Source organism: Rhinopithecus roxellana, chromosome 16 (genome assembly GCF_007565055.1).
Source record: "Rhinopithecus roxellana isolate Shanxi Qingling chromosome 16, ASM756505v1, whole genome shotgun sequence".
Lineage (NCBI taxonomy): Eukaryota > Metazoa > Chordata > Mammalia > Primates > Cercopithecidae > Rhinopithecus > Rhinopithecus roxellana.
The window spans coordinates 44,464,570-44,489,942 of NC_044564.1; the positions used below are offsets into that span (position 1 = coordinate 44,464,570).

At 41.3% G+C, this 25,373-nt stretch overlaps 1 protein-coding gene and 1 pseudogene across 1 annotated transcript; one reads left to right on the forward strand and one right to left on the reverse strand.

Annotated features, from left to right (window-relative positions):
• The first annotated feature begins 5,389 nt into the window (after positions 1-5,389).
• On the forward strand, positions 5,390-11,780 carry C16H9orf40 (chromosome 16 C9orf40 homolog). The gene is made up of 2 exons (XM_030919693.1): positions 5,390-6,155; positions 10,156-11,780. Exons 1-2 carry the CDS (start codon positions 5,733-5,735, stop codon positions 10,312-10,314), a joined length of 582 nt encoding a protein of 193 aa, XP_030775553.1. The 5' UTR covers positions 5,390-5,732; the 3' UTR covers positions 10,315-11,780.
• A 12,182-nt stretch (positions 11,781-23,962) lies between these two features.
• LOC104682190 lies at positions 23,963-24,541 on the reverse strand (annotated as a pseudogene).
• Between the last annotated feature and the right edge of the window lie 832 nt (positions 24,542-25,373).

Here is a 25,373-nt window from a genome sequence, read left to right on the forward strand (position 1 = left end):
ACCCAAACCAGAACTGACACAGATGTTAGAATCAGCAGAGAGCATTAAAACAGAGTAACTGTATTCCATATGTTCAAAAAGTTACCTAGACTTGGAAGATAGAAAAAAAGACCCAAATTGAACTAGAGATGAAAAGTACATCATGTAGGATGAAAAAATAGTGTGTGGGGTTAATAGCAGATAAGGTACAAGAGAACGAACTAGTGAACTTGAAGAAACAGACACTACCCAAAACAAAACATTGAGAAAAAGGCAGCACTGGCTTTTTTTTTTTTTTCTTTCTGTCCTTTGCTCATGCTTTTGCTATTTTGCACTTTTGGACATTCATAGTTGCTATTACATCTGACCAGGATCACATGATTTGCCCCTCACTTTCCTCAGGTCTTGGCCCAAAAGTCTTGTCAGAGATGCCCATCTTGACCTCTTATTCCTCTTATCCTGCTTTATTTTTATTTCTCCTCAGCACCACCTGATAGATGTACTTATTTATTGTCTGTCTCCCCCAAGATTCCTTGGACAGTCATGGGGTAGGGATTTTTGTTTTACTGTTGTAATCCCAGTGCCTAGAAATTGTCTGGTCTGTAGAAGATGCTTAAAATATGTATTCAAAGAATAAACTGAGTGAATGTGATTATTAAAGAATACAATTATAATTTTGGTATGGGTACCTGTATAGATGACTGATGACACTGGAGGATGGAATATGAGATGCCTACGGAACACCCAGGTGGAAATAATGGACACTCATTCAGGCAACAAATATTTACTGAGCACCTAACATGCTAGTCACTTTGAGTATATGAGTGGGGACAAAACCCAAAAAACAAACCGGAACTCTACCTTCAAGGAGCTTACTTTCTAGAAAGGGAAACAATAAGAGTAATAAGTAAGTGAAATAAATAATAGATTAGAAAGTAATCATGCTATGGGGGAAAAGAGGGGAATCAAGAGTCAGGAGAAAGGTAAAGTGAGTTGCGATTTTAAATAAGGTGGTTAAGGTAGACTCATGAGAAGTCACATGGATCTGATGCTCAGAGGAGAGGTTTATCTGTTAAACTGGCAATAATTTGCCCTAAAGTTTTTGGGATCAAATGAGATACGTAAAAGGTCTGGCAATTAAAAAAATTTAAACTACTTCCCCACCCCACGCTGCTGTGAGGCTTCAGTTAGTCTGAAACACACAAGTTTAAAGATAAGCAGAATAAGTTTGAGTGTATTCCTTTTTCAGTAAGAAGAAAAAAAGTTTCCCTTCTTTGTTGCTTTGTTGTAACTAATGACTTCTGAGTTATTATCCACAAAATTATGGGATATGTAGAACAGGTAGAAGATCCTATTAGGTCAATAAAAAATGCATTTGGATAGGGCGGGGGAGGGGTGCAAGGTGTTTATGTTTTACATAAAGTGCTACAATGTTAGCTCGAAGTAGACTGTAAAAAACTAAAGATGTATATGAACAGTCCTTATGACAACTACATTATTAATTCAAAGAGGTATAGGTAAGTAAATACCAATAGGTTAACTTAAAAGGAAATTCATAATGATGGGAGGAGGTAGAGTAACAAAGAAATTTTGAAAGTATTTCAAACTGAAAGATAATAAAAATACAACATACCAAAATTTGTAGGATGTAGCCAAAGCAGTGCTACAGGGAAAGTTATAGCTTTAAATGTTTATTTTAGAAACTAACAAAGACGGCTGGACGCGGTGGCTCACGCCTGTAATCCCAACACTTTGGGAGGCCGAGGTGGGTGGATCACCTGAAGTCAGGAGTTTGAGACCAACCTGGCTAGCATGGTAAAACCCCGTCTCTACTAAAAATGCAAAAATTGGCCGGGTGCAGTGTCACGCACCTGTAGTCCCAGCTACACGGGAGGCTGAGGCAGGAGAATCGCTTGAACCTGGGAGGCAAAGGCAGCAGTGAGCCAAGATCGTACTACTTCATACCAGTCAGAGCGACTGTCTCCAAAAAGAAATTAACAAAGACTAAAATCAGTGACCTTAGGTGCTATCAGAAGAAGCTAGAGAAAGAAGAGCAAAGTAAATCCAAATGTAGTAGAAGCCAACGAAATGGGAAAAAGAGAAACTAAGAAAATATTCCAACAAATTTGATGAATGAAATGGACAAATTCCTTGAACAAGTGGATCTGGTACTATTTACAACTTAGGGTAAACTAATTTCAAATTCTACTTAACGCAGCCTTTAAAAAAAGAAGCCAGAGCAGCAACAAAAACTCAGAAAATGTTATTTAAAAAGAATATTGTCTACAAAAATTATAAAGTGCCTAGGGATAAACTTAACAAAGATATAAGCTCTTTATGGTGAGAAACATAAAACTTTGTTGACAGGTATTTTTAAAACTTAAATAGTTACATTCTTGAACAGGAAGTGAGCTTGGTATTGTAAAGATAACAATTCTTCCCAAATTGATCTATAATTTCAATGCAGTTATAACCAAAATTCCGAAAGGATAACAAAATGTTACAGAGGATGCTATTATGGAAGAACAAAGGGCCAAGTATAGTTGTCACACCCCTGAAGAACAAGATGTCAAAGACTGCTCTTAAAACTTTGATCATCTTGATTGTGCTTATGGTTTCACAGGTGTATGAATGTCAAATTGTACACTTTATATGCAAATTATTGTATGTCATTTAGACCTAGGTAAAGCTGTTTTAAAAAACAAAACAGAAACAAAAACGAAAAAACCTGGCAAAACAAGCCTGGGCAACATAGTGAGACCTAAAAATAAAAAATTAGCTGGGTGTGGTGGCACAAGCCATAGGCCAAGCTACTTGGGAGGCTGCGGCAGGAGGATTGCTTGAGCCAGGAGTTTGAAGCTACAGTGAGCAGTGATCACGCCACTACATTCCAGCCTGGACGACAGAGCAAGACCCCATCTCAAAAAATGTATTAAGGCGGGCGTGGTGGCTCATGCTTGTAATCCCAACACTTTGTTTGGGAAGCCAGGGCAGGTGGATTGCTTGAGTTCAGGACTTTGAGACTAGCCTGGGCAACATGGCAAAACCCTGGCTCTACAAAAAAATTTTAAAAATTAGCTGGGTGTGGTGATGTACACCTGTAGTCTCAGCTACTCAAGTGGCTGAGGTGGGAGGATTGCTTGCCCCTGGGAGGTCAGGGCTGCAGTGAGCTGTAATCATATCACTGCTCTCCAGCTGGGGCAACAGAGCAAGCCCCGTCTCACAAAAAAAGAAAAAAAAAAGTTATTTAGCAATATACATACAGATGGAGAAGTTAAAAAGCAAAGGAATGATTAACTCAGCATTCAAAACAGTAATTACTGGGAGTGAGGAAACAGAAGGGTATGTGCCAGTGGGGAAGGGGTGCATAGGCAGCTTGTCACATTCTAATACAGGTAGTATTCTATTTCTGAAACAGAATGCTGTGTGTCTTACTATCACTCTTTTAACTACACGTGTATTTTATACAGCCTTTTGCATATATGATAAATTTCACAATTTTGAAAAAACGAGCGTCTGTAAAGAGGAACACAAAAGAATCAACCATTAGCTAAACTATACTCATTATTTTGGGGCCCTCAAAACCTTTCAAACAGCACCTGATGGCTACGATTAAGATCTTTCCTGCTCATTTAAAAATGGCAAAACTCTTCCTGTTTGAGACAGACGGGTTTTCAATTTATTTTTTTCTGGAGACAGGGTCTCACACTGTCACCCAGGCTGGAGTGCAGTGGTGCAATCTTGGCCTCTGCCTCCAGGGTTCAAGCCATCCTCTCACCTCAGCCTCCCCGGGACTACAGGTGCAAGGCACCACCTCTGGCTAATTTTTGTATTTTTTGTAGAGATGGGCTTTCACCATGTTGGCCAGGCTGGCATGGAACTCCTGGGCTCAGGTGATCTGCACACCTCGTCTTCCCAAAAGTGTTGGGATTACAGGCGTGAGCCACCACACCCGGCTGGTTATCAATTTCAAACAAGAAAAGTAAAAACCAAACAGAAAAGCTATTACTTACTACCCTAAGTTAGTACATTTCTGTGCTTAATTACTAAATAATTAACTTGTCCTCTCACAACCACCTTGAGGTGCAGAGGTACAGGGTAATTAGTACTGAGATAGTACCTAGCACTAAAATAGAATTATCTTCCTTGCACACTTTTTCTACAGAGGATGATAGTTTTTCCCTTCAAAGCACTGGTAACAGTCTTATTTTCTTCCTTCCATTTTTGCTTACTTGGTTACTGTCTTTATCAAACTATTAAAATAGTAAATACTACCAGATGTGGTGGCTCACACCTCTAAACCCAGCACTTTAGGAGGCCCAGACAGGAGGATCGCTTGAACTCAGTGGGGCCTGGCTGCAGTAAGCCGTGATGGCACCACCGCACTCCCACCTAGGCGGCCGAGAGAGACCCTGTCCCCCAAAAAATAAAAAATAAAAAGAATAAAATAGTAAATATACTGCAGTTGTCTCCACCTCACTTCACCTGACAACACTGTTTTGCTGTAATGCCCTTGGAATCTTGATCTGACCACCGCCCAGAGTAAGCAGGGAACTCAGGTTTCCAACATAATTTAAGAGCTCAACAATTTTAGGTTTCATTTGGAAAGGACAGCTGTGCTTCAGGCTTGGTTCTTGCCAACTACTCAGCTACTCTGGATGCGCTGCACATCTTGTCTGCAACTTCCTCCCTAAGTTTTTAATCAAGAGATCTTCCAGGAATGTGGTGCCTGCTTCACTCTCCACAGCAGCTGCGCAAAACATAGACTTCGATTTGTGTGTGTGTTTTGTATATTAGCTTTAACTACTTCCCTCAGCCCGGACTTCCCTTCAGTCGTTTGTTTTGAATAACAACCTACTGTGAAGCCTCTTAAACACTAGTTTACTTAAAGTCTGTATTATCCTTTCTTTCCTTTTTTGTTTTTGATACGGAGTCTCACTCTGTTGCCCAGGCTGGAGTGTAGTGGTGCGATCTCTGGCTCACTACAGCCTCCACCTCCCAGGCTCAAGTGAATCTTCCTCTTCGGCCTCCTGAGTAGCTGGGACTACAGGGAGGGGCAGGCCAGCAAGCCTGGCCTATTTTTGTATTTTTTGTAGAGACGAGGTCTTGCTATGTTGCCCAGGATAGTCTGGAACTCTATTATATCTTTGTCTTAATCTCATGGAGACGCCCCCGTGGTCACTGACTGGAGGAAGGAAATACATATTTTAAAGGCCTTAAATTTCCTATAGAAGGGTCTAGAACGTACCGCGCTATACCGAACTTAGTAGTAAGACCACCGCCAAACCCCTGAGGAAACAAGATCACGCCCCTCTGCGGGCCGCTGGATCGCGTCTTTAATTAATCCCGCCGCCGCCTTCCCGCCTACCCCCGGGCACGCACTTCCGGTCGCGAGGGCGCTCGGGAGCGCGCCCCGCGAGCCTCCACCAACCAGCGGCTCCGCCTTGCCACACAGCGTGCGCGCGCGAACGTTGTGCGCAGGTTCGAATCTCCGCCGCTTCGCGGTTGCTTCTCAACGTCCGGGCCGCATCTCGGCGGCGGCGAGGGCTGAGCGCTGGAGCTGCCTCCGAGCCGGAGCCCCAGCCCTGGCTCGTGCCCGAGCCGCCCCGCCCCACCCCCTCCAGCGTCCTGCCGCCTCCTCGCCCGACTTCGGCCTATCCCTTTCTCACGCGCTTAGTCCTCGCTCTTCGCCCCCGCAGCTATCGGCACTCGGTCTCCCGCTCCTGGCGGGCTCCGCCCGAGCCTCTGGGCCCATGGCCAAGCGGCGTGCGGCCGAGCCGGTGACGTTCCACGTGCCTTGGAAGCGGCTACTGCTCTGCGACTTCGCTGAGCAGCCGCCGCCACCGCCTCTCTGGATACGGCCGCCCGGGGTCGCGCATGCTGGGCAGCCCCTCAGCGTCCCCGGGCAGCACCGAAAGCGCAAAATCGACGCAGGGACCATGGCAGAGCCCTCGGCTTCGCCCAGCAAGCGCCGTGACAGCGGGGACAACAGCGCCCCGAGCGGCCAGGAGCGTGAGGACCACAGCCTGGAGACGGGCGATCCGCCGCAGCTGCCGCCGCCGCCCGTGGGGCCGGGGGAGGAGCTCCCGGGCGCCCGGCCCCCGGGGGGCGGTGGCGACGACGGGGCAGGGCGCGCAGGACCCCCGCGGGGAGACTGGGGGGTCGCATCGCGCCAGGTAGGGGCTGGGGGCGGGTGGGCTGAGGGGCGAAGGGGCTTGCCTTTTCCCCTCACACACAAAGCGTCCCGGTTCCCACTCATGACTTGTGTAGGTTAAGACGCCTGAGGGGGGGAAAAGAAGGGGTCACCGCTTCGGGAGAGGATGCCGACTGCCAGAAAACACCCCGAGAGTCCGATGGGCAGAAAGCACTGGGCTGGGCGAGGGGAAAACAGATCGTGGTCCGGAGCGGTAGAAGTGGCCTTAGGCGTCAGCCCCGCGCTCCGTAAAAGGAAAACGGGACCGTGGGTTGTGGCAGGCTGTGAGCAGTGTGAGGACGCTGACCGTGAAGGGATAGGTTCAGCCCAACGACAAACGACAGACAAAGGTGTAGAGGGCCTTCCTGGGTTTAACGATGATTAGTCTAGAATTCGGGATAGAATTCTTTTTCTAGAGGAAGACCAGTGTGGTAGCCGTCGATTAATTGGACGTCCTGCAAGCTGGTACAGCTTCTGGAGAAAAGGATGGACCGCCATACCTTGGGCAAAGCTTTGTTTTAACTCATAATGTTAAATCTGATCCTAGGCAAAAGTATCGTTGAAAATTAATTTGGGGGTGGGGCGTGGTGTCTCACGCCTGTAATCCCAGGACTTTGGGAGGTCATGGCGGGTAGATCACCTGAGGTCGGGAGTTTGAGACTAGCCTGGCCAATAGGGTGAAACTCTGTCTCTGTTAAAATACAAAAATTAGATGGGTGTGATGGTGCACACCAGTAATCGCAGCTACTTGGGAGGCTGAGGCACAAGAATCATTTTAACCTGGGAGATGGAGGTTGTAGTGAGCCGAGATTGGGCCACTGCACTCCAGCCTGGGCAACAGAGTGAGACTCTGTCTCAAAAACAAAAAAAAAGAAAATTAATTTGGGCCTTAAGGCGTATATGGGAATCATTGGGGGGTTCCTATTCAAGACATGAGCCTGCCTTATCTCTGCACCTGAGAATCCTAAGATCTAGGCATGCCTCGATTTGCCTAGATCTCTGCTGCCCAGCCGCTAGCCAGTAAGAACACCTGAAACGTGACTAGTCCAAATGGGAATGTGCTCTAAGTTTAAAATATGCACGAAATTTCGTGGGTTTAATACGAAATAAAGATAAAATAGCTCAAAATTTTATATTGATTACACATGAAATAACTTGGGTATATTGAAGAAAATAAAATTAATAACAGAAGTTTCTTCTACGTTTTAAATACCGCTACTAGAAAATTTTAAATTATGTTTTTAGAGCATTATATATTTATTGGACAGCTTTGGTCTAGACTTAGGAATTCATACTGCTTTTTCACAGTCCTGCAGTGACTTACCAGAGGACTTGGAAGATGAAGAACCACGTACAGGTTTCTCAGAATTCACCACATTCTCTTCAGCTATCTGATAGCATCCACCTAACGTTTTTCTGTTTTCTTAAGTATCTTATGTCAGGGTTTTCAAATGCCTTTCCAAAAAAAAAAAAAAAGAAATTTCTTAGGCATGACTTGTTCATGTGAAAAATTCAATAAAATAATGAGAGTTTTCTAGTTGGGAAAGACTTTTTTTTTTTTTTTTTTTTTTGCCTATGAGTGAAACATGAGCCTTATTTAAACTTTTTTTTCAAATTGCTCTCAGATATTCAAAATCAACTGAAAACAGATGGATAGTCTTCTAAACCTAATGGATATGGAGATTAGGGACTGTGTAGTTTGAAAACTTTTTGAAAGCTCTTCACACCATTTTAGTACTCCACTCATGCATAGGCTTGTCATCTACCAGAATGCACTATCTATGGTATGCCACACAGTTGATAAGAGGGAAATATGGAAATGACAGTAGGCAAAGAGTAAGAGTACTCTAGTAGCCTGAAACGTGATGCTTGCTTAGAGTCTTAGACTCAACTGTCTCTTCCCTCACAGCAGTGACTAGATCTGGCAGCTCTGTACTTCTATGGTCGCTGCAAGCACATGACAGGGAAAAAGGTTGGCTCCAGGGGTTCTTTCTTCACCAAGACTAGTCCCCTTGTGCTCTTTGTTGTTTTTAAAAAAAGAGTCTTGGGGTCTCGCTCCCATGCCCAGGCTGGAGTGCAGTGGCACCATCCTGGCTCACTGCAACCTTAGCCTCCTGAGCAGTTGGGACTACAGTGCACGCTACCATTCTGGACTAATTTTTTTTTTTTTTGGTAGAGATGGGGTTTTGCCATGTTACCCAGGCTGAGCTCAAGTGATCCTTCCGCCTCTGCCTACCAAATTGTTGGAATTACAGGCGCAAGCCACCGTCAGGCCCTCTTTTGAGGAAAGCCCAGTAACACTCCTAGTTTCTTCTTTTTGTTGGATTTGTTCTGGAGCCACTTCTTTTTTGCAAACATGCTCTCTCCAGCTTCTGTTTTTCCTTCCTGCTTCCAAAGACACAGGCTTTTTGTTTTAAAGATTTTATACCTGATTACCAAGGGAAAATTGAATATAACAAAAACAGAGATGTAAACAGTTAAATACAGTAAATGCCTGGTTTCTTTTGTGCTCAGAATAGGGCTTAAGTCCCAGCCCTCACCCTTGGGACCTCATTTAGGAAATACTACCTCAAATACCTTTTTTCTACATTAAGAATGCAATCTAGGCAGGATAATGTTATGTCATTTCTGTCCTGGAACCTCAGAGTATTTCCTGTTTCAGATGTTTTTTAACTAGAGAAATAAAATCAGGTATTCATTAAATATTCATGTATTTTTTTCAGGTTGGTGTCACTACGTAGACTCACTGCCCTGTCAGTGTTGACTCAACTGTTAGTTTTTTGTTTGTTTGTTTTTAATAAATTGAGATGGAGTCTTGCTATGTTGCCAGGGCTGGTCTCAAACTCTGGGGCTCAAGCGATGCTTCTGCCTCCCAAAGTGCTGGGATTACAGGTGTAATCATGCCCAGCCAACTGTTAGATATTCTTAACAGAAAGTAAGCAGAAATGTTTTAAGGAGACAGTGATTAATGATTCATTGGCTTATTGGGATATAATACCTAGCAATATTGAGCAATTACTATGCCAAGCCTGAATTTTTACCACAGTCCTCCATTTTATCAATAAAGTCAAGATCAGATTTAGTGAGCGGTCGACTTATCTTGCAAACCCAGGTCTGTCTGGTGGCAAAGTTTGTGTGCCCTTAGTCACTAGGTTTTACTAACATAATTAAAAGACTTTTTTAGTCCGTGTTTATAAGTAGATAATTTGTACAGTAGATTTCCCAAAAGGCAGAGAACTAGAACCTTGTTTTTAACCCCATTTCTTTATTAAAGTGAATTTTTTCTTGATATCTTTTGACTTATGTGTTTATCTCAATATTAAGAAATTCCCCCAAAACTTAATTCTTTAAGGCTCAGCGTAGAAGACAATGAACTTCCTAATGAGACTTTCTTACAGACCTGTGCTGTCCAGCACAGTAGCCACTAGGTCATGTGGCTATCAAGCACTTCATTTTTTTATCTTTAACAAAATGATCAGTTTAACATTTTCTTGCTATTCATCTAGTTTATAACCTAATACTTTTTTGAAGATTTCAAAATATTTTGGCCTATGTAAATATCTTAAAATACCAAACCTTAGGAACAAGACCAAAAGTAAGTTATAAGGAGTGTGTGTTTGTATTTTTAAAATAAATTCTTATTTTCCTTATTGAAAGATAAAAAATTTTAAGACTGTTTTTAGATAATTTTCTTTAGGTGAAAAATGGGAGAAAAACTGTGGAAAGAGATGCTCTTGGAGGAAATTCCTTTAAATTTAACGAATACTTTCACAAATTGTAAATATTAAAATGCACAGATTTGATTGAGTTCATGAAGTACTTAGATGAGACAAAATTTAAAATGTATATTTGTTAAAAATACAAAACAAGACTACAAAATCTTATATGAGTTTGCCTTTAAAACACATTTGTTTTGTGAAAAAACCTTAATTTTTTTCTAAGCTACTGATGCACGTTCATCTCTCTCTTTTTTTTCTCTGAAGCATAATGACGAATTTTGGCAGTATAATACCTTCCAGTACTGGAGGAATCCTTTGCCACCTATTGATCTGGCAGACATTGAAGATTTAAATGAAGATACCCTGACAGAAGCAACACTTCAGGGCAGGAATGAAGGGGCCGAGGTTGACATGGAGTCCTGATGTAAGGAGCTGAAGCAGTGGGATTGGCTGATTTCAGGAGATGTCTCTAAATGAATTCTCGTATTCTTAAGGGAAAAGTTATTTTCCATACTTGAAGTTATATTTCCAAACCTGAGAAATGAAGAAAGATTGTTCTGATATTAAATACCTACAGTTACTACTGAACCTCTTATTAAGGATTTGTCAAGGATAGAGTACAGTTGTTGGGGAAGTATTTTATGTATGCATTCTTAGAGCAAAAAGTTTTGTTTAAATTCTAGAATTGAAGGTACTGATCTTATAAAAAGAAATTCTAGCAGTTTTAGAAATAGGTGGGAAAAACTCAAATATTCTATCTGCACCAAAAAGTTTATTTGTAGTACATAAAATGAATATGTATAAAATGTTTTATAGTAACTTAATAAAGTACTTTCTAATACATTCTATTGACTCTGTTAGTTGAACAAATAGCTGACTTGAACATCTATGCAAACTTAAGATGGGCGGGATTGTTGTAAATGCTATTGTTTTAAAAGAGCTTTCTAAATGTAAAGTAGTGAGAATTTCAATTTGGGTAGCATGTTTGCATAAGTTCCAATATTTGATGTTTGTTAAGCTCTACTATGGGCAACTGAAGATGGATAAAGAACAATGAAAACTGAGTTGGTGCCTGCTTCCCCCTCTTTTCCCAGGATTAGAGGAAAAAATTTATTATATGATCAACTTCTTGGTTTTCAATTGCTTCGAGGCATGGTGTTATTCCTTATTACTTTAGACCTATAGTTCTCAACACTGACAGCACTTGAAAAATCTTTGCCTGGGCCTCACTCTTGAGAGATTCTTGTTTAATAGTTCTAAGGTGGGTCTTGGATATAACTATTTTTTTAAGCACCAGTCCTATTTCCCTCCATTTTTCTCATGTGCAGACAGGGTTGAGAACCACTAGACTAATGGTCGTTTTTCCTGTTTAAAGGAGATAACTAATTTGAGCTGAAGCAATGCTTCTTAGTTAGCTTTGTTTTTGTTTTGCTCTGTTGGTGGCTTTGTTACAACTGAATTATTGTGTTATTACTATTTCATTGTTAAAGAAATAAAGTAAGCAATTTGTGATGTGAGTATCAGTGATTAAGTTAACTAACTTTTGTACTGCATCCAGAATGTTGGTTTTGTAATTGAATAACTGGTTCTTGCTTGTGTTTTTTGTTGCTGATGACATTAGATCCAAAATTGAAGAAAAGTGGTAAATGCCATTGAGAGGGAAAGAGAAAAACTTGATTTTTTTTGTGTACTGAAGGATTTAAGAATGGGTTGACATTAATAAGAATGTTTTAGAACAGAAGACAAACTGTATAGCATTGTGGTCAGACATGGTTCAAAGTCTTGTACTGCCACTTCCTACCTATGTAACTTTAAGCCAGTTATTTTTCATTTCCAAGCCTTGAATTTCTCACCTGTAAAATGAGAAATAATAAATAGTATCTACCTCAGAGACTGTTTATTGTCAAGCAATGTTATAAGTACTTTACTTGCATCATCTTGTTTAGTTCTCATAACAACCTTATGTTAAGGTAGGTTAAAAAAAAACATTAGAATAAACATGCTCCCTATAGTTAAAGTTTGTCACTGCCTCTAGAAGTTTCAGGATAGAAATTGGAATTGAAACTTTCAGCTTATGATATTTTCAACTTATGATGGGTTTATCAGGACATAACGCCATGGTTAGTCAAACATACTGAATTTATATCACTTTCACACTGTGGTAAAGCTGAAAAATCCTGTCAAACCATCAAGTCAGGGGCAATCTATATATTGAAAAGAGAAAGAGTTAAAATAATTCCTTTAAAAAAGTTGTTTACTAAGTAAACTTGAGGTAACAGCAAAATTTCATTGTGGATAAATTGAGGTAAAATGTAGGTTTTTAAATGTTTTATAACTCTTCACCCTAATTTCCTAATGTAACACCTTAAATTACCACAGTGCAATTATGAAAATCAGGAAATTAACATTGATAAAATTATCTTGTATGATTATGAGGACATGGAAAGAATGACTTCAGATAACTCTTAAAGGATATATGTCAAAAACCTAAAAAAGTTATAAAATTTATAGACTATTCAACTTTCACCATTGTCCTATTCTTTTTCTAGCCCAGCATCCAATTCAGGTTCACATGCTATATTTAGTTACAGTATCTCCTTAGTCATCTTTAATCTAAAAAACTCAGAATTTTTTTGCTTTTCATGACCTGGGTACCTTTTGAAGAGCACTGTTCAGGTATTTCATAGGATGGCCCTCGATTTTGGTTTGTCTGATGTTTCTTAAAAATATGCCTTGGTAAGAACTTGTGGAAGTGATGTTGATATATCCATGCGTCACGTCAACAGGCACAAGAATCTCAGCTTGTCTCATCAGTAATCATAATGTTGATTACTTGGTTAAGATGGTGTCTGCCAAGTTTCTGTTTTGTAAAGTTACTGTTTTCCTTTTTGTAATTAATTATTGCCTTCTGGGAAAATACTTTGAGACAGTAAATACTCCATTCCTTATACTCTGCCCACAAATTTTAGGATTGATGAGTCCTGCCTTACTGCCGTACTGCTCTGGTATGTGTCAAATGGTAATTTTCTTTCTTTTTTTTTATTTAGAAAAATAGCTTACTTAAAAATTATTTAACTATCTGACAGATCTCTATAATGCTTTCTCTCCTTACCTCTCTTGGCTGATTACTCTCTAATTATCTTTTCATAGGATGATAATTTTGTAACATCCTTGTCTATAGGAGTATAGAAAGATACTCTATTCTGGCCTGGCACGGTGGCTCATGCCTGCAATCCCAGCACTTTGGGAGGCCGAGGTGGGTGGATCGCCTGAGGTCAGGAGTTTGAGACCAGCCTGACCAATATGATGAAACCCTGTCTCTACTAAAAACTCAAAAATTAGCCAGATGTGGTGGTGTGTGCCTGTAGTCCCAGCTACTTGGGAGGCTGAGGCAGGAGAATTGCTTGAACCTGGGAAGTGGAAGTTTCAGTGAGCTGAGATCGCGCCACTGCACCCCAATCTGGGCGACAGCAACAGTCCATCTCAAAAAAAAAAAAAAAAAAAAAAAGAAAAGAAAAAGGAAAGAAAGATACTCTATTTTTTCTTGCATGCTGATAAAAAAAATTTTTTTAACTTAATTTCAGGGGTACATGTGCAGGATGTGCAGGTTTGTTACATAGGTAAACACGTGTCATAGGGGTTTGTTGTACACAATTACTTCATTTCACCCAGGTATTAAGCCTAGTATCTAGGAGCTGGAGGCTACTATCCTTAGCAAACTAACACAGGAACAGAAAACCAAATACCATGTGTTCTTTCTTATAAGTGGGAGCTAAATGATGAGAATACATGGACACAGAGGGGAACGATGTACAGAGGTGTATCGGAAGGTGGAGGGTGGGAGGAGGGAGAGAATCAGGGAAAATTTTCTATTTTTATCATGCCTTCTATATTAATTGGACTTCTGTAAAACAGTGGTCCACAACCTTTCTGGCACCAGAGACTAGTTTCATGGAAGACAATTTTTCCACAGACCTGGGGGTGGGGGATGGTTTTGGGATGATTCAAGTGCATTATATTTATTTTGCACTTTATTATTATTACATTGTAATATATAATAAAATAATTATACAACTCACTTTAATGTAGAATCAGTGGTTGTTTTCCTGCAACTACATGGTCCCATCTAGGGGTGATGGGAGACAGTGACAGATAATCAGGCATTAAATACTCCTAAAGAGCCTGCAACCTAGAAGATGCCTTGCATGCACAGTTCACAATAGGATTAGCAATCCTATGAGAACGTAATGCTGCTGCTAACTTGACAGGAAGCAGAGCTCAGGCGGTAATGCAAGTGATGGAGAGTGGCTATAAATACGGATGAAGCTTTGCTCACTTGCCTACCGCTCGCCTCCTGCTGTGCAACCCAGGTCCTAACAGGCCATGGACTTGTAGTAGCCTATGGCTCAGGGGTTGGGGACCCCTGCTGTAAAGGAAGAGCTTTCCTTTTGCCCTATTTCTTTATTTAGGTATTTATTGACATCAATATAGACTAATGGGCAATAATTTATTCTGAGTTACCATTGCTATCATTTTGTGGCACAGATCCCAGATTTAGCTGTTGGAGGCCCTTCGAGTTGACTCTTGTTCCTCCTTGCTCCACTTTTCAATATATTTTATTATTTATTGTGTGAATACTGGTTAACATTGACAGTGGACTTTAATGTTTACATGTTTCATGGCTGGAAATCAGTGTTGGCTGTGCAACACTGTCATTTACTAAACAATTTGAGCCTTGGAATTCTCAGAAAATGAGGACACTGATATCCATCTTAGGAGCAGAATGGGGTGGAATGACATGATAGCTGTAGGGAACTCATAGTGGACACTAAATAACATTTCAGGCCCTCTTCTCTGTAGTACTTGAAATGTGTGTATTTGCTATGTCTGTGATAGATATATGATTGACAGATAACTATTAGTGATATCTGGCAATACCTGACGTGAACTGAGGCAAACATTCTGATTAAGGTCACTTTTAAAGAAGTTTAGCTATTGGAGTCTCTTGAGTCCACAGACCTAAACAATAATACTCTAGCAATTTATATGTATTGATTGTTGTATCTTGTGTCTTTCTGATGTGACCCTGTAGTGGCAGAATCCTAAGATGGTCCCTAAAGGATGATTCTCATTCCCTGGTGTAACATCCACTTATTTAATCAAATGCTAGTTGAGGCATTACTGTGAAGAATTTTGCAGATGTAATTAAAGACCCTGATACTGTTTGGATCTGTGTCCCCACCCAAATCTCATGTTGAAATATAATCCCCAATGCTGGAGGTGGGGCCTGGTGGGAGGTAATTAAATCATGGAGGTGGTTTCATGGTTTAACACCATCCCCCTTGGAGTTGTCTGATAGTGAGTTCTCATGAGATCTGATTGTTTAAAAGTGTGTGGCACCTCTGGCCCCCTTTCTCCTGCTCCTGCCATGTGAAGTGACTTCCCCTTTGCCTTCCGCCATGACTATAAGCTTCCTGAGACCTCCCCAGTAGCAGAAGCCGCTGTGCTTCCTGTACAGCCTGTGGAACTGTGAGCCAATTAAACCTCTTTTCCTTATAAATTACCCAGTCTCAGGTGTTTCTTTACAGCAGTGCAAGAATGGACTAATTACTGTCCCAAACCAGTTGACCTTCAGATAGGGAGATTATCCAGGTGGGTCTAATCTAATCATATGAGCCCTTTCAATAAGGATGGATTGGTCAGAGACAGGAAGACAGAACGAGGCACAGTGTGCAAGGGATTTGATGTGAAAGTAATTCCCCTGCTGGCTTTGAAGATGGAAGGAGCCAGGGGACAAAAACCTGAGAGTGGTTTCTAGGAGCTGAGAGATTCCTGGCGGCTGGTCAGCAAAGAAACAGGGACTTCAGCCCTACAATTTCAAAGATCTAGATTCAGCCAATAAACTCAATGAACTTGAAAATGTATTCTTCTTAAGATACTCCAGAAAAGAACACAAACTAGCTGGTGCTTTAATTTCAGCTTTGTGATTTTTTTTTTTTTCCTTAAGAGACAGAGTCTGGCCAACTCAAGGGAAACCAAAAACAAAAACAGTCTCACTCTGTTACCTAGGTTGAGTGCAGTAGTCCCATCATAACTCACTGCAGCCTGGAACTCCTGGGCTCAAGCAGTCCTCCTGCCTCAGCCTCCTGAGTAGCCATAGGACCATGGGTATGCACCACCATGCCTAGCTATTTTTTTTTTTTTTTTCTGTAGATAGGCCCAGGTTGGTCTCAAACTCCTGACCTCAAGTAATCCTCCTGTCTCAGCCTCCCCAAACACTGAGATTACAGGCATAAACCACTGAACCCAGCCCATCTTTGTGATCTTTGAACTAGTAATTCTGTATCTAAAAATACATGTTAAATAATCAGAAAACAAGATGCAAATTTATGTTACAGTGTTATATGTAATAGTAATATATTAGAAATAAACAAAAATAGCTTTTGGGCTGGGCATGGTGGCTCCCTCCTGTAATCCCAGCACTTTGGGAGGCCAACGTGGGACAACTGCTTGAACCCAGGAGTTTGAGACCAGCCTGAGCAACAAAGGGAAACCCTGTCTCTACAAAATAACAATAATAATAATAATAAATTAGCTGGGCATGGTGGCACATGCCTGTGATCCCAGCTACTGGGGAGGCTGAGGTGGGAGGATCACTTGGGCCTAGAAGGTCAGGGATGCAGTGAGTTGTGATTGTGCCATAGCACTCCAGCCTGGATGGCGGTGTGAGACTGTGTCTAAAACAACAACAACAACAACAACAACAAAAACGGTTTTAAGAGAATGGATGCATAATTAAAATACATATAATGGAATATAATGAAATGATAAGATGGCATTTTTAAAAATTTTAATGGCATAGAAAAATGCTTAAAAGTAAGTGTGATAAAAGGACTTTCAGAGTTGATCAAGTAAGTTACTATACCCCATGTGTCTCTCTACTTACAAGTAAAAGTGGCCGGGCACAGTGGCTCAAACCTGTAATCCCAGCACTTTGGGAGGCCAAGGTAGGTGGATCACTTGAGGTCAGGAGTTCGAGACCAGCCTGGCTAACATAGTGAAACTCTGTCTCTACTAAACTTACAAAAATTAGCTAGGTGTGGTAGCACTGTTTGTAATCCCAGCTACTTGGGAGACTGAGGCATGAAAATCACTTGAACCTAGGAGGCAGTGGTTGCAGTGAGCCAAAACTGCACCATTGCACTCCAGCCAGGGCAACAGAGCAAGACTCAGTCTCAATACAAACAAACAAACAACAACAACAGCAACAACAAAAAACAAGTGAGGCCGGGCGCGGTGGCTCAAGCCTGTAATCCCAGCACTTTGGGAGGCCGAGACGGGCGGATCACGAGGTCAGGAGATCGAGACCATCCTGGCTAACACGGTGAAACCCCGTCTCTACTAAAAAATACAAAAAAAAAAAAAAACTAGCCGGGCGACGTGGCGGGCGCCTGTAGTCCCAGCTACTGGGGAGGCTGAGGCAGGAGAATGGCGTGAACCCGGGAGGCGGAGCTTGCAGTGAGCTGAGATCCGGCCATTGCACTCCAGCCTGGGCGGCAGAGCTAGACTCTGTCTCAAAAAAAAAAAAAAAAAAACAAGTGAAAGCTCTGGCTAGAGTACACTTGTAGTCTCTGAAAAGTAAATGAAAGCATTATTGGATTGGGAATGGAAGTCGAACTGGGCAAAGAAACTCATGTAGAGTTCAGTTTTCTAGTTTCATTTTTTTTCCTGTCTCTCCCAGCTCTTAAGCAAGAGTGAACACCTAGCAGAACTGCAGTGGGCAGTATGAACAGCAGAAATTGATAAAAACCTATCTTTTTCGGCCAGGAGTCTAAGAAAGGGGGGACTACTTTGAGCAGGAGAGGTAAGGAGGAATTCCGGAGCAGAGAGGACTGGATTACGGGTCCCATGATTCTGTGTATAAACTGGCAATGGTCCCAGCCTCATCCCTGAGGTACAGATACAGGAGACAGATTGAAAGCCACCTAGTGAAGCCTTTGAAAACTCTACCGCAATACAAACTTCTGCCCAAGCTCCATACTAACGCCAGAGTGTGACACATGCATGGGACATTCCCAAGGCAGCATAGCCAAGGCTTTGAAAACTTAAGTAATGTTAGAACCATGTTCACAGAAGAAGAGACAGAACTTAAAGCCTGAACCCAACTGGGTTGATTACTCATTTAAAAATCGATACTCTCCAGAGGATTTTAAAAAGACCCGGATTCTCACAACATAATATTCAAAATGTCCAGGACACAATCCAAAATACTTGACACACAAAGAATTAGGAGAATGCGACTAGTTTTCAAGGGAAAAGACAATCAACAGATGCCAAACCCAAGATGACACAAATGTTAGAATTATCAAAGATTTTAAAGCTATTATAATTATAATCCATAAAGAAAATAAACTTAATGAAAAGATATTATTTTTCAGAAAAATCAACTATAAGAAAAAATCAAACGGAAATTTGAGAAGAAAAAATTACAATATATAAAAGATTCAGTACATGCAGTACATGTGCTAAGTAGCAGAATTGGGAAGACAGGAAAAATCAGTGAACTCGAAGACAGGCCAATAGAAATTATTTGAAAACCATTTGAAAAACAGGAAGAAAAAAGATTTTAAAATGAATAGACCCTCATCAACCTTTAAGACAATATCAAAATGTGCCACATTCATGTCATTGGTGTCCCAGATATTACAAACAACTTTATTCCTATAAATTTGAGTGGACAAATTTCTTTAAAGATGTAAACTGCCAAGACTTATTAAAGAAACAAATAGATAACTTGAACAGTCCTATGTTTATTTTAAAAATTGAATTCATAGCTTAAAACCTTCTAACAATAAAACTCCAGGCTCATATAATTTCACTGGAAAATTCTGCCAAACATTTGAGGAAGAAATAACGTACTATTTCTCAGAAAAATACTAGGAAATACCTTCTAGTTCACTTTGGGGAACCAGCATTACTTTGATACCAAATCCAGACAAACATATTACAGGAAGAAGAAAGCCGAGCCCAGTGGCTCACTCCTGTAATCCCAGCACTTTGGGAGGCCGAGGCGGGCAGATCGTGAGGTCAGGAGTTTGAGACCAGTCTGACCAAAATGGTGAAACCCTGTCTTTAACTAAAAATACAAAAATTAGCTGGGCATGGTGGTGCGTGCCTGTAATCCCAGCTACTCAGGAGGCTGAGGCAGGAGAATCGCTTGAACCCAGGAGGCGGAGGTTGCAGTGAGTCATGATTGCGCCATTGCACCCAGCTTGGGTGACAGAGCGAGACTCTGTCTTAAAAAAGAAGGAGAAGGAGAAGAAGACTACTATAGATCAATACAATATCCCTCATGAACATAAACACATAAATCCTCTACAAAATATTGACAAATCTAACAATATATTAAAAGGACAGCATATAAACATATATGTATCCCTCTCTGGACTACTAGAATAAGTGTAATACATATAAACATTATTATTTTGTCCTTATAATAAGCTAATTCTGTTTTTTGTTTGCCTGCTCATTTTTTTTTTTTTTTTGAGACAGAGTCTCGCTCTGCCGCCCAGGCTGGAGTGCAGTGGCCGGATCTCAGCTCACTGCAAGCTCCGCCTCCCGGGTAGCCATTCTCCTGCCTCAGCCTCCCGAGTAGCTGGGACTACAGGCGCCCACCACCTCGCCCAGCTAGTTTTTTGTATTTTTTTAGTAGAGACGGGGTTTCACCGTGTTCGCCAGGATGGTCTCCATCTCCTGACATCGTGATCTGCCCGTCTCGGCCTCCCAAAGTGCTGGGATTACAGGCTTGAGCCACCGCGCCCGGGCTGCCTGCTCATTTTGTTTTTTAGTCCAAGATTTTATTATTCCTGGACATTTTATTAGAATATTTCTAAGGCTTAATGAGTCTTTTGAACACTTAGAATTTTAAAAATAGTATTGCTTTTAATATTTAGAATTTTAAAAATAGCATTGGAGTACTTAGATCAAGTGGACAAATTTTTTTTTTTTTGAGACGGAGTCTCGCTCCGTCACCCAGGCTGGAGTGCAGTGGCCGGATTTCAGCTCACTGCAAGCTCCGCCTCCCGGGTTTACGCCATTCTCCTGACTCAGCCTCCAGGGTAGCTGGGACTACAGGCGCCTGCCACCTCGCCCGGCTAGTTTTTTGTATTTTTTTAGTAGAGACGGGGTTTAGAGACGGGGGTTTCACTGTGTTAGCCAGGATGGTCTCGATCTCCTGACCTCATGATCCGCCTGTCTCAGCCTCCCAAAGTGCTGGGATTACAGGCTTGAGCCACCGTGCCCGGCCGACAAATTTCTTTTTTTTTTTTTTTTTTTTTTTTTTTGAGACGGAGTCTCGCTCTGCCGCCCAGGCTGGAGTGCAGTGGCCGGATCTCAGCTCACTGCAAGCTCCGCCTCCCGGGTTTACGCCATTCTCCTGCCTCAGCCTCCCGAGTAGCTGGGACTACAGGCGCCCACCACATCGCCCGGCTAGTTTTTTTTTTTTTTGTATTTTTAGTAGAGACGGGGTTTCACCATGTTAGCCAGGATGGTCTCGATCTCCTGACCTCGTGATCCGCCCGTCTCGGCCTCCCAAAGTGCTGGGATTACAGGCTTGAGCCACCGCGCCCGGCCGACAAATTTCTTTAAAGGTATAAACTGCCAAGACTTATTAAAGAAACAAATGATAACCTGAACAGTCCTATGTTTATTTTAAAAATTGAATTCATAGCTTATTCCATATAATAGTTCATATTTTAATCAACTAATTAAAATATGTTGGCTTGCTCTTTAGATGAAGGATGGTAACTATCAGAATTACAGAGAGCATTAATACATAATACATAATTCTGTAATGCTTATTAAAAATTGAAGACAATATTTTAATTTTTAATTTTTTTTACGTTACTGGTATTATGCTTTATCTTGTAAGTTTTCTTGACTACAACCTATGATAAGAAATCATTATACACAGTACATATACACATATATGCTCACACACCAATAATTGCCACAAAAGCTTCACAAACCAGTATTTACCTTTATCATGAGCAGTGTATTCTGTTATTTTCTATTCTATTTCATTTTTCAAAAAAATGGTTAACATTTCACTAGTGATTTTGTAACACCCTATGCTATTAGCCTGAAAACTCTCTCCCTAGTGTCAGGCTCCATGCTACTCAGACCTGCCTTTCCCATCCTCTGCTGTTCTCTTCAAAGACTAGACATTAACTAGAAGTGCTGGTATTATTGTTTTTTCATTTGTTTGTTTAGTGAGAGGGTCTCATTCTGTTGCCCAGGCTGGATGGAGTTAGGTACAGTCATGGCTCACTGCAGCCTGGAACCCCTAGGCTCAAGCGATCCTCCCACCTCAACCTGTTGAGTAGCTAGGACTACAGGTGCGCACCACCACACTCGGCTAATTTTTTTTTTAAGTCTTTTAGAAATGGGAGTCTTGCTATGTTGCCAGGCTGGTCTTCAACTCCTGGCCTCAAGCAGTCCTCCTGCGTCAGCCTCCCAAAGCACTGAAATTATAGGCATGAGCCACTGCACGCACTAATGCTTTTAGGAATTGTAAGCCAATGGGATGTGGCTTGAATATCTCAGTTTATGATCTCTGAAAATGAGACCAGATAAAGATTTAATTTTGACAGAGAGGGTCACTGAAACCTCATTCAGCCAACTCCAGATGCATGGTGTTCTGCAGAGCTAAAAAGATGAACTTGGTGCAAACATGGGAACAAAACAAAGCCCACATGCTTTCTGACACAAAGGAGAGTCTTTTCCTTGTCTCAGTCAAGAGTTGTATAAAGGGTTTACCAGCACTATAGTGGCTGTATGAAAACGGGGTGGCCCTCAGTTTGGGGCAGATGAAAGTCAGTCTTGGTCCTGGGGACATATCACCTAGCCATGCCAAGACTGCTTTCTCTATGAAAAGTAAAATCTTCAAGAAATGATGTTCCAAAATGTCTCTTCTTCTTCTCCTTCTTCTTCTCCTTCTTCTTCTTCTTCTTCTTCCTCTTCCTCTTCCTCCTCCTCTTCCTCTTCCTCTTCTTCCTCTTCCTATTCCTCCTCCTCCTCTTCCTCTTCCTCTTCTTCTTCTTTTTTTTTTTTGAGACAGAGTCTCGCTCTGTCACCCAGGCTGGAGTGCAGTGGCATGATCTCGGCTCACTGCAACCTCCGCCTCCTGGGTTCAAGAGATTCTCCTGCCTCAGCCTTCTGAACAGCTGGGATTACAGGCACACACCACCACCATGCCTGGCTAATTTTTGTATTTTTGTAGAGACGGGGTTTCACCATGTTGGTCAGGCTGGTCTCGAACTTCCGACCTCAAGTAATCCGCCTGCCTCGGCCTCCCAAACTGTTGGGATTACAGGTGTGAGCTGCTACCCAGCCAGAAACATATGATTTTCTATTATTTTTCTGTGCTTTCAGAAAGACAGCATAGGCTTCTTTTTGCCAAACTCCAGCTAAAGTCATTTTCTATCCTGTTATATAATGTCTTCTATAACAGGACTCATGAAATAACTGACTCCTTAATTTCAGTCCTGGAAAAAGTTATTTCTCTTAAGATATTTTTATGTTTTTATTCTGTTCTCCCCCACAACAATAAACAGCAAACAATAAATCCCAGGAGGATTTCCTCTTTTAAATACTGGGCTTCTCAAAGCAAAACGTTCAACTAGATTATTCATTTCAGGTAATTTATAACAGTTATTTCTCTGTTCGTGTCAACTATTTGCTTTGACTAATATGTGAAAATATTTATTATCTCATTTGAAACTATATTGAATGTTGAAAATTACTTCAAATCCTTTCCTGGAAGGAAGTAGAAAAAAAATCCTAAAGAAAAATAAGAAATGGTATTTAGGAAAATTGCTTCCAAGTCTAAGGGTGGCCCAAAGGAACAGAGCCTAGGGACATCTCTGGCCGTATCAGCTCCCTCCTAAGAAACCTGATGCACTGTGCTGCTAGATGTAACAAAAGAACACAATGATTTGAGCTTTCTCTTTTTTGGATCTGCCATGAATTCAGGTTTTTATGCTTAATGTCATCTCGGACACTTAAATACTGAATTTCCCAGGTTACCCCAAAGCTCCAGCAAAAGGAAAGGGGGAGTAGTACCTGCACAATGCTTCCATCCTTCACATCCTGGGTTCAGAGAAACCACACAAGAATTGAAACCATTCCAGAATCCAACACAAACACATATTCACTAATTCCTAGCTTCAGGATCTGAGGATGAGTAAAGGTATGTATACCTTTCTAAGGGGTGTCAGCCACACTGTAATAAAAACAGCCAAAATTAAACAGGCTCAGGGGTTACTTTTCAGAATCAAGACTTAAAGACAGACATTCTAACCTGTTTTCTGATAGATTCAGAAGTCTTCATCAAGTTTAAAACATCTTTAATGTTGATAACTATCGATATTAAAGATCCTCTTGCCTCTCTTCGATCCTTTCCAATTTAATCAACATTTTAAGTACGAGGCACTGTTCTAGGTATTATGCAAGATACAAAGGTTACCAAGGGCTTGATTTTGACCCTTAAATTGTTATTAAAGGAGAAATGCAAATTGTAGCAGAAAAATTCCCATATACCCCTTAAGGATGAATAAAAATACCCCCTTAAACCTTAAGAGGATAAAAAAGCAAGGCCCTCTTCCCCTGCTGCTTTTGGAGTCTACCCTAGAGTGTCATTTCACCGATCCATGCACAGTTGCCACAGGCTAATAAAGGCTTATCTGTCTGAAGAGTTACAATATTTTTTAATTTGATGAAAAATTTCTAGTCTGTTTTCTTTCTAGTGGTTTTTTTTTTTTTTTACAGTTCCATTCTTAGACTGGACTTAGTACTAGTCCTCTTTTTCAGTTTCCTTAGACCAATAACTAAATCTTTTATAAACTATATTTTCATGTTTTATTGCCTGTATTTTGTTTTTATATGTATCATTAATTCTTAAAAATTAAGCTTTTGAATCCCTTTGAATAATTTTTAGGCTTCAAAGATCTTGATGAAGAAGTCTGAGTTGACTGCCATTTCTCTTATGTTGGTGGTAAGGCTGGCATGCAACTCACGCTGGTTTAGTGTGGGCAATGATCACCAAACACAAGAGCCATGGCCACCCCCACTCCACCTCGTTCACAGACAGAACTGGAAGGTTGGTCCTGGATGGCTGCCTGGTCCTGGATGCTTTTAGTGGTCTCTTGATCTGTGGAAAGTCTTGTTTTGGAACAAATGTTTCCATTGATATAGATGAGAAATGCCTCTTTCACATTTTTATAAACAATTTAGAACCCAATAGATTTGGTTTGTGGGTCGCTCCTGTGAGTACCAAAGGACTTCATGGTTGGAAGGTGTGCCTTTTCATCTTGGCAATGAGCAGCATTTAATGGAGAGAGCATGCTAGTATTTATTTATTTATTTATTTTTTGGTTCATTTCCAGGATCTGAGATGTATTCAAACCACCAGCTATTTTATCAGGAAGGAACAAATCCAAGTTTTGACGTATTGTCAGTGTGCTGCATGTTGTATTTTCAAATTTCCTTAAGTGGTTTTAACATTAGATGACCAATTCTTCGGCACTGATGTGCTTTTGATAATATACAGTGAGATCTGGCCATGCATGGCTCTAAGAACTGTAGCTGGCATTACCACATCTCAAGCTTTCCGCCCCAACAGAAGAAGGAAACACCGGGGACGCACACTTCCTCCTCAGGACTGCAGGGAAAGAGCCCTAGCACCAGCCTCTCACTATGGCAGCCACTCCCTCTCCTGGAAGGGCGCTCCCTCCAATATTTTTATTTTTATTAACATGATAGGTTTTCTAATTTGATCTTGTAAAACTGCAGGTGCAAAATTGTGGGTGTATTCAATAGTGTCTAAAAGCATTCCCACCCTAAGCTTTCCGGGCATTCTTTGATTACTGTGTTCCATTGTTAAACAACCAGTTGTAAAGTCTAGCAGGCAAAGTTGTTAACCTAGTACATAACTCTCTATCTGTACTTAACTAATCCATTGTTTTTTTTTTATATCATGAATATTGTTTTTATGATTATTTAAATGATATGTGCCCATTGTGGAAATTTACAAAGTCACAAAAAGATATAGAAAAAATCAAAATCTCAGCTGGGCGCGGTGGCTCACTCCTGTAATCCCAGCACTTTGGGAGGCCGAGGAGGGTGGATCACTAGGTTAGGAGATTGAGACCATCCTGGCTACACAGGTGAAACCTCGTCTCTACTAAAAATATAAAAAATTAGCGGGGCGTAGTGGCGGGTGCCTGTAGTCCCAGCTACTCAGGAGGCTGAGGTGGGAGAATAGCGTGAATCCAGGAGGTGGAGCTTGCAGTGAGCGAAACCGCGACACTGCACTCCAGCCTGGGTGACAGAGCAAGACTCTGTCTCAAAAAAAAAAAAAGAGGCCGGGCGCGGTGGCTCAAGCCTGTAATCCCCAGCACTTTGGGAGGCCGAGACGGGCGGAT

Coding starts and splice junctions, on each gene's coding strand:
- C16H9orf40 (XM_030919693.1), top strand. CDS start 5,733: ATGGCCAAGCGGCGTGCGGCCGAGCCGGTGACGTTCCACGTGCCTTGG. Junction 6,156..10,155: donor GGGGGGTCGCATCGCGCCAG/GTAGGGGCTGGG, acceptor TTTTCTCTGAAG/CATAATGACGAATTTTGGCA.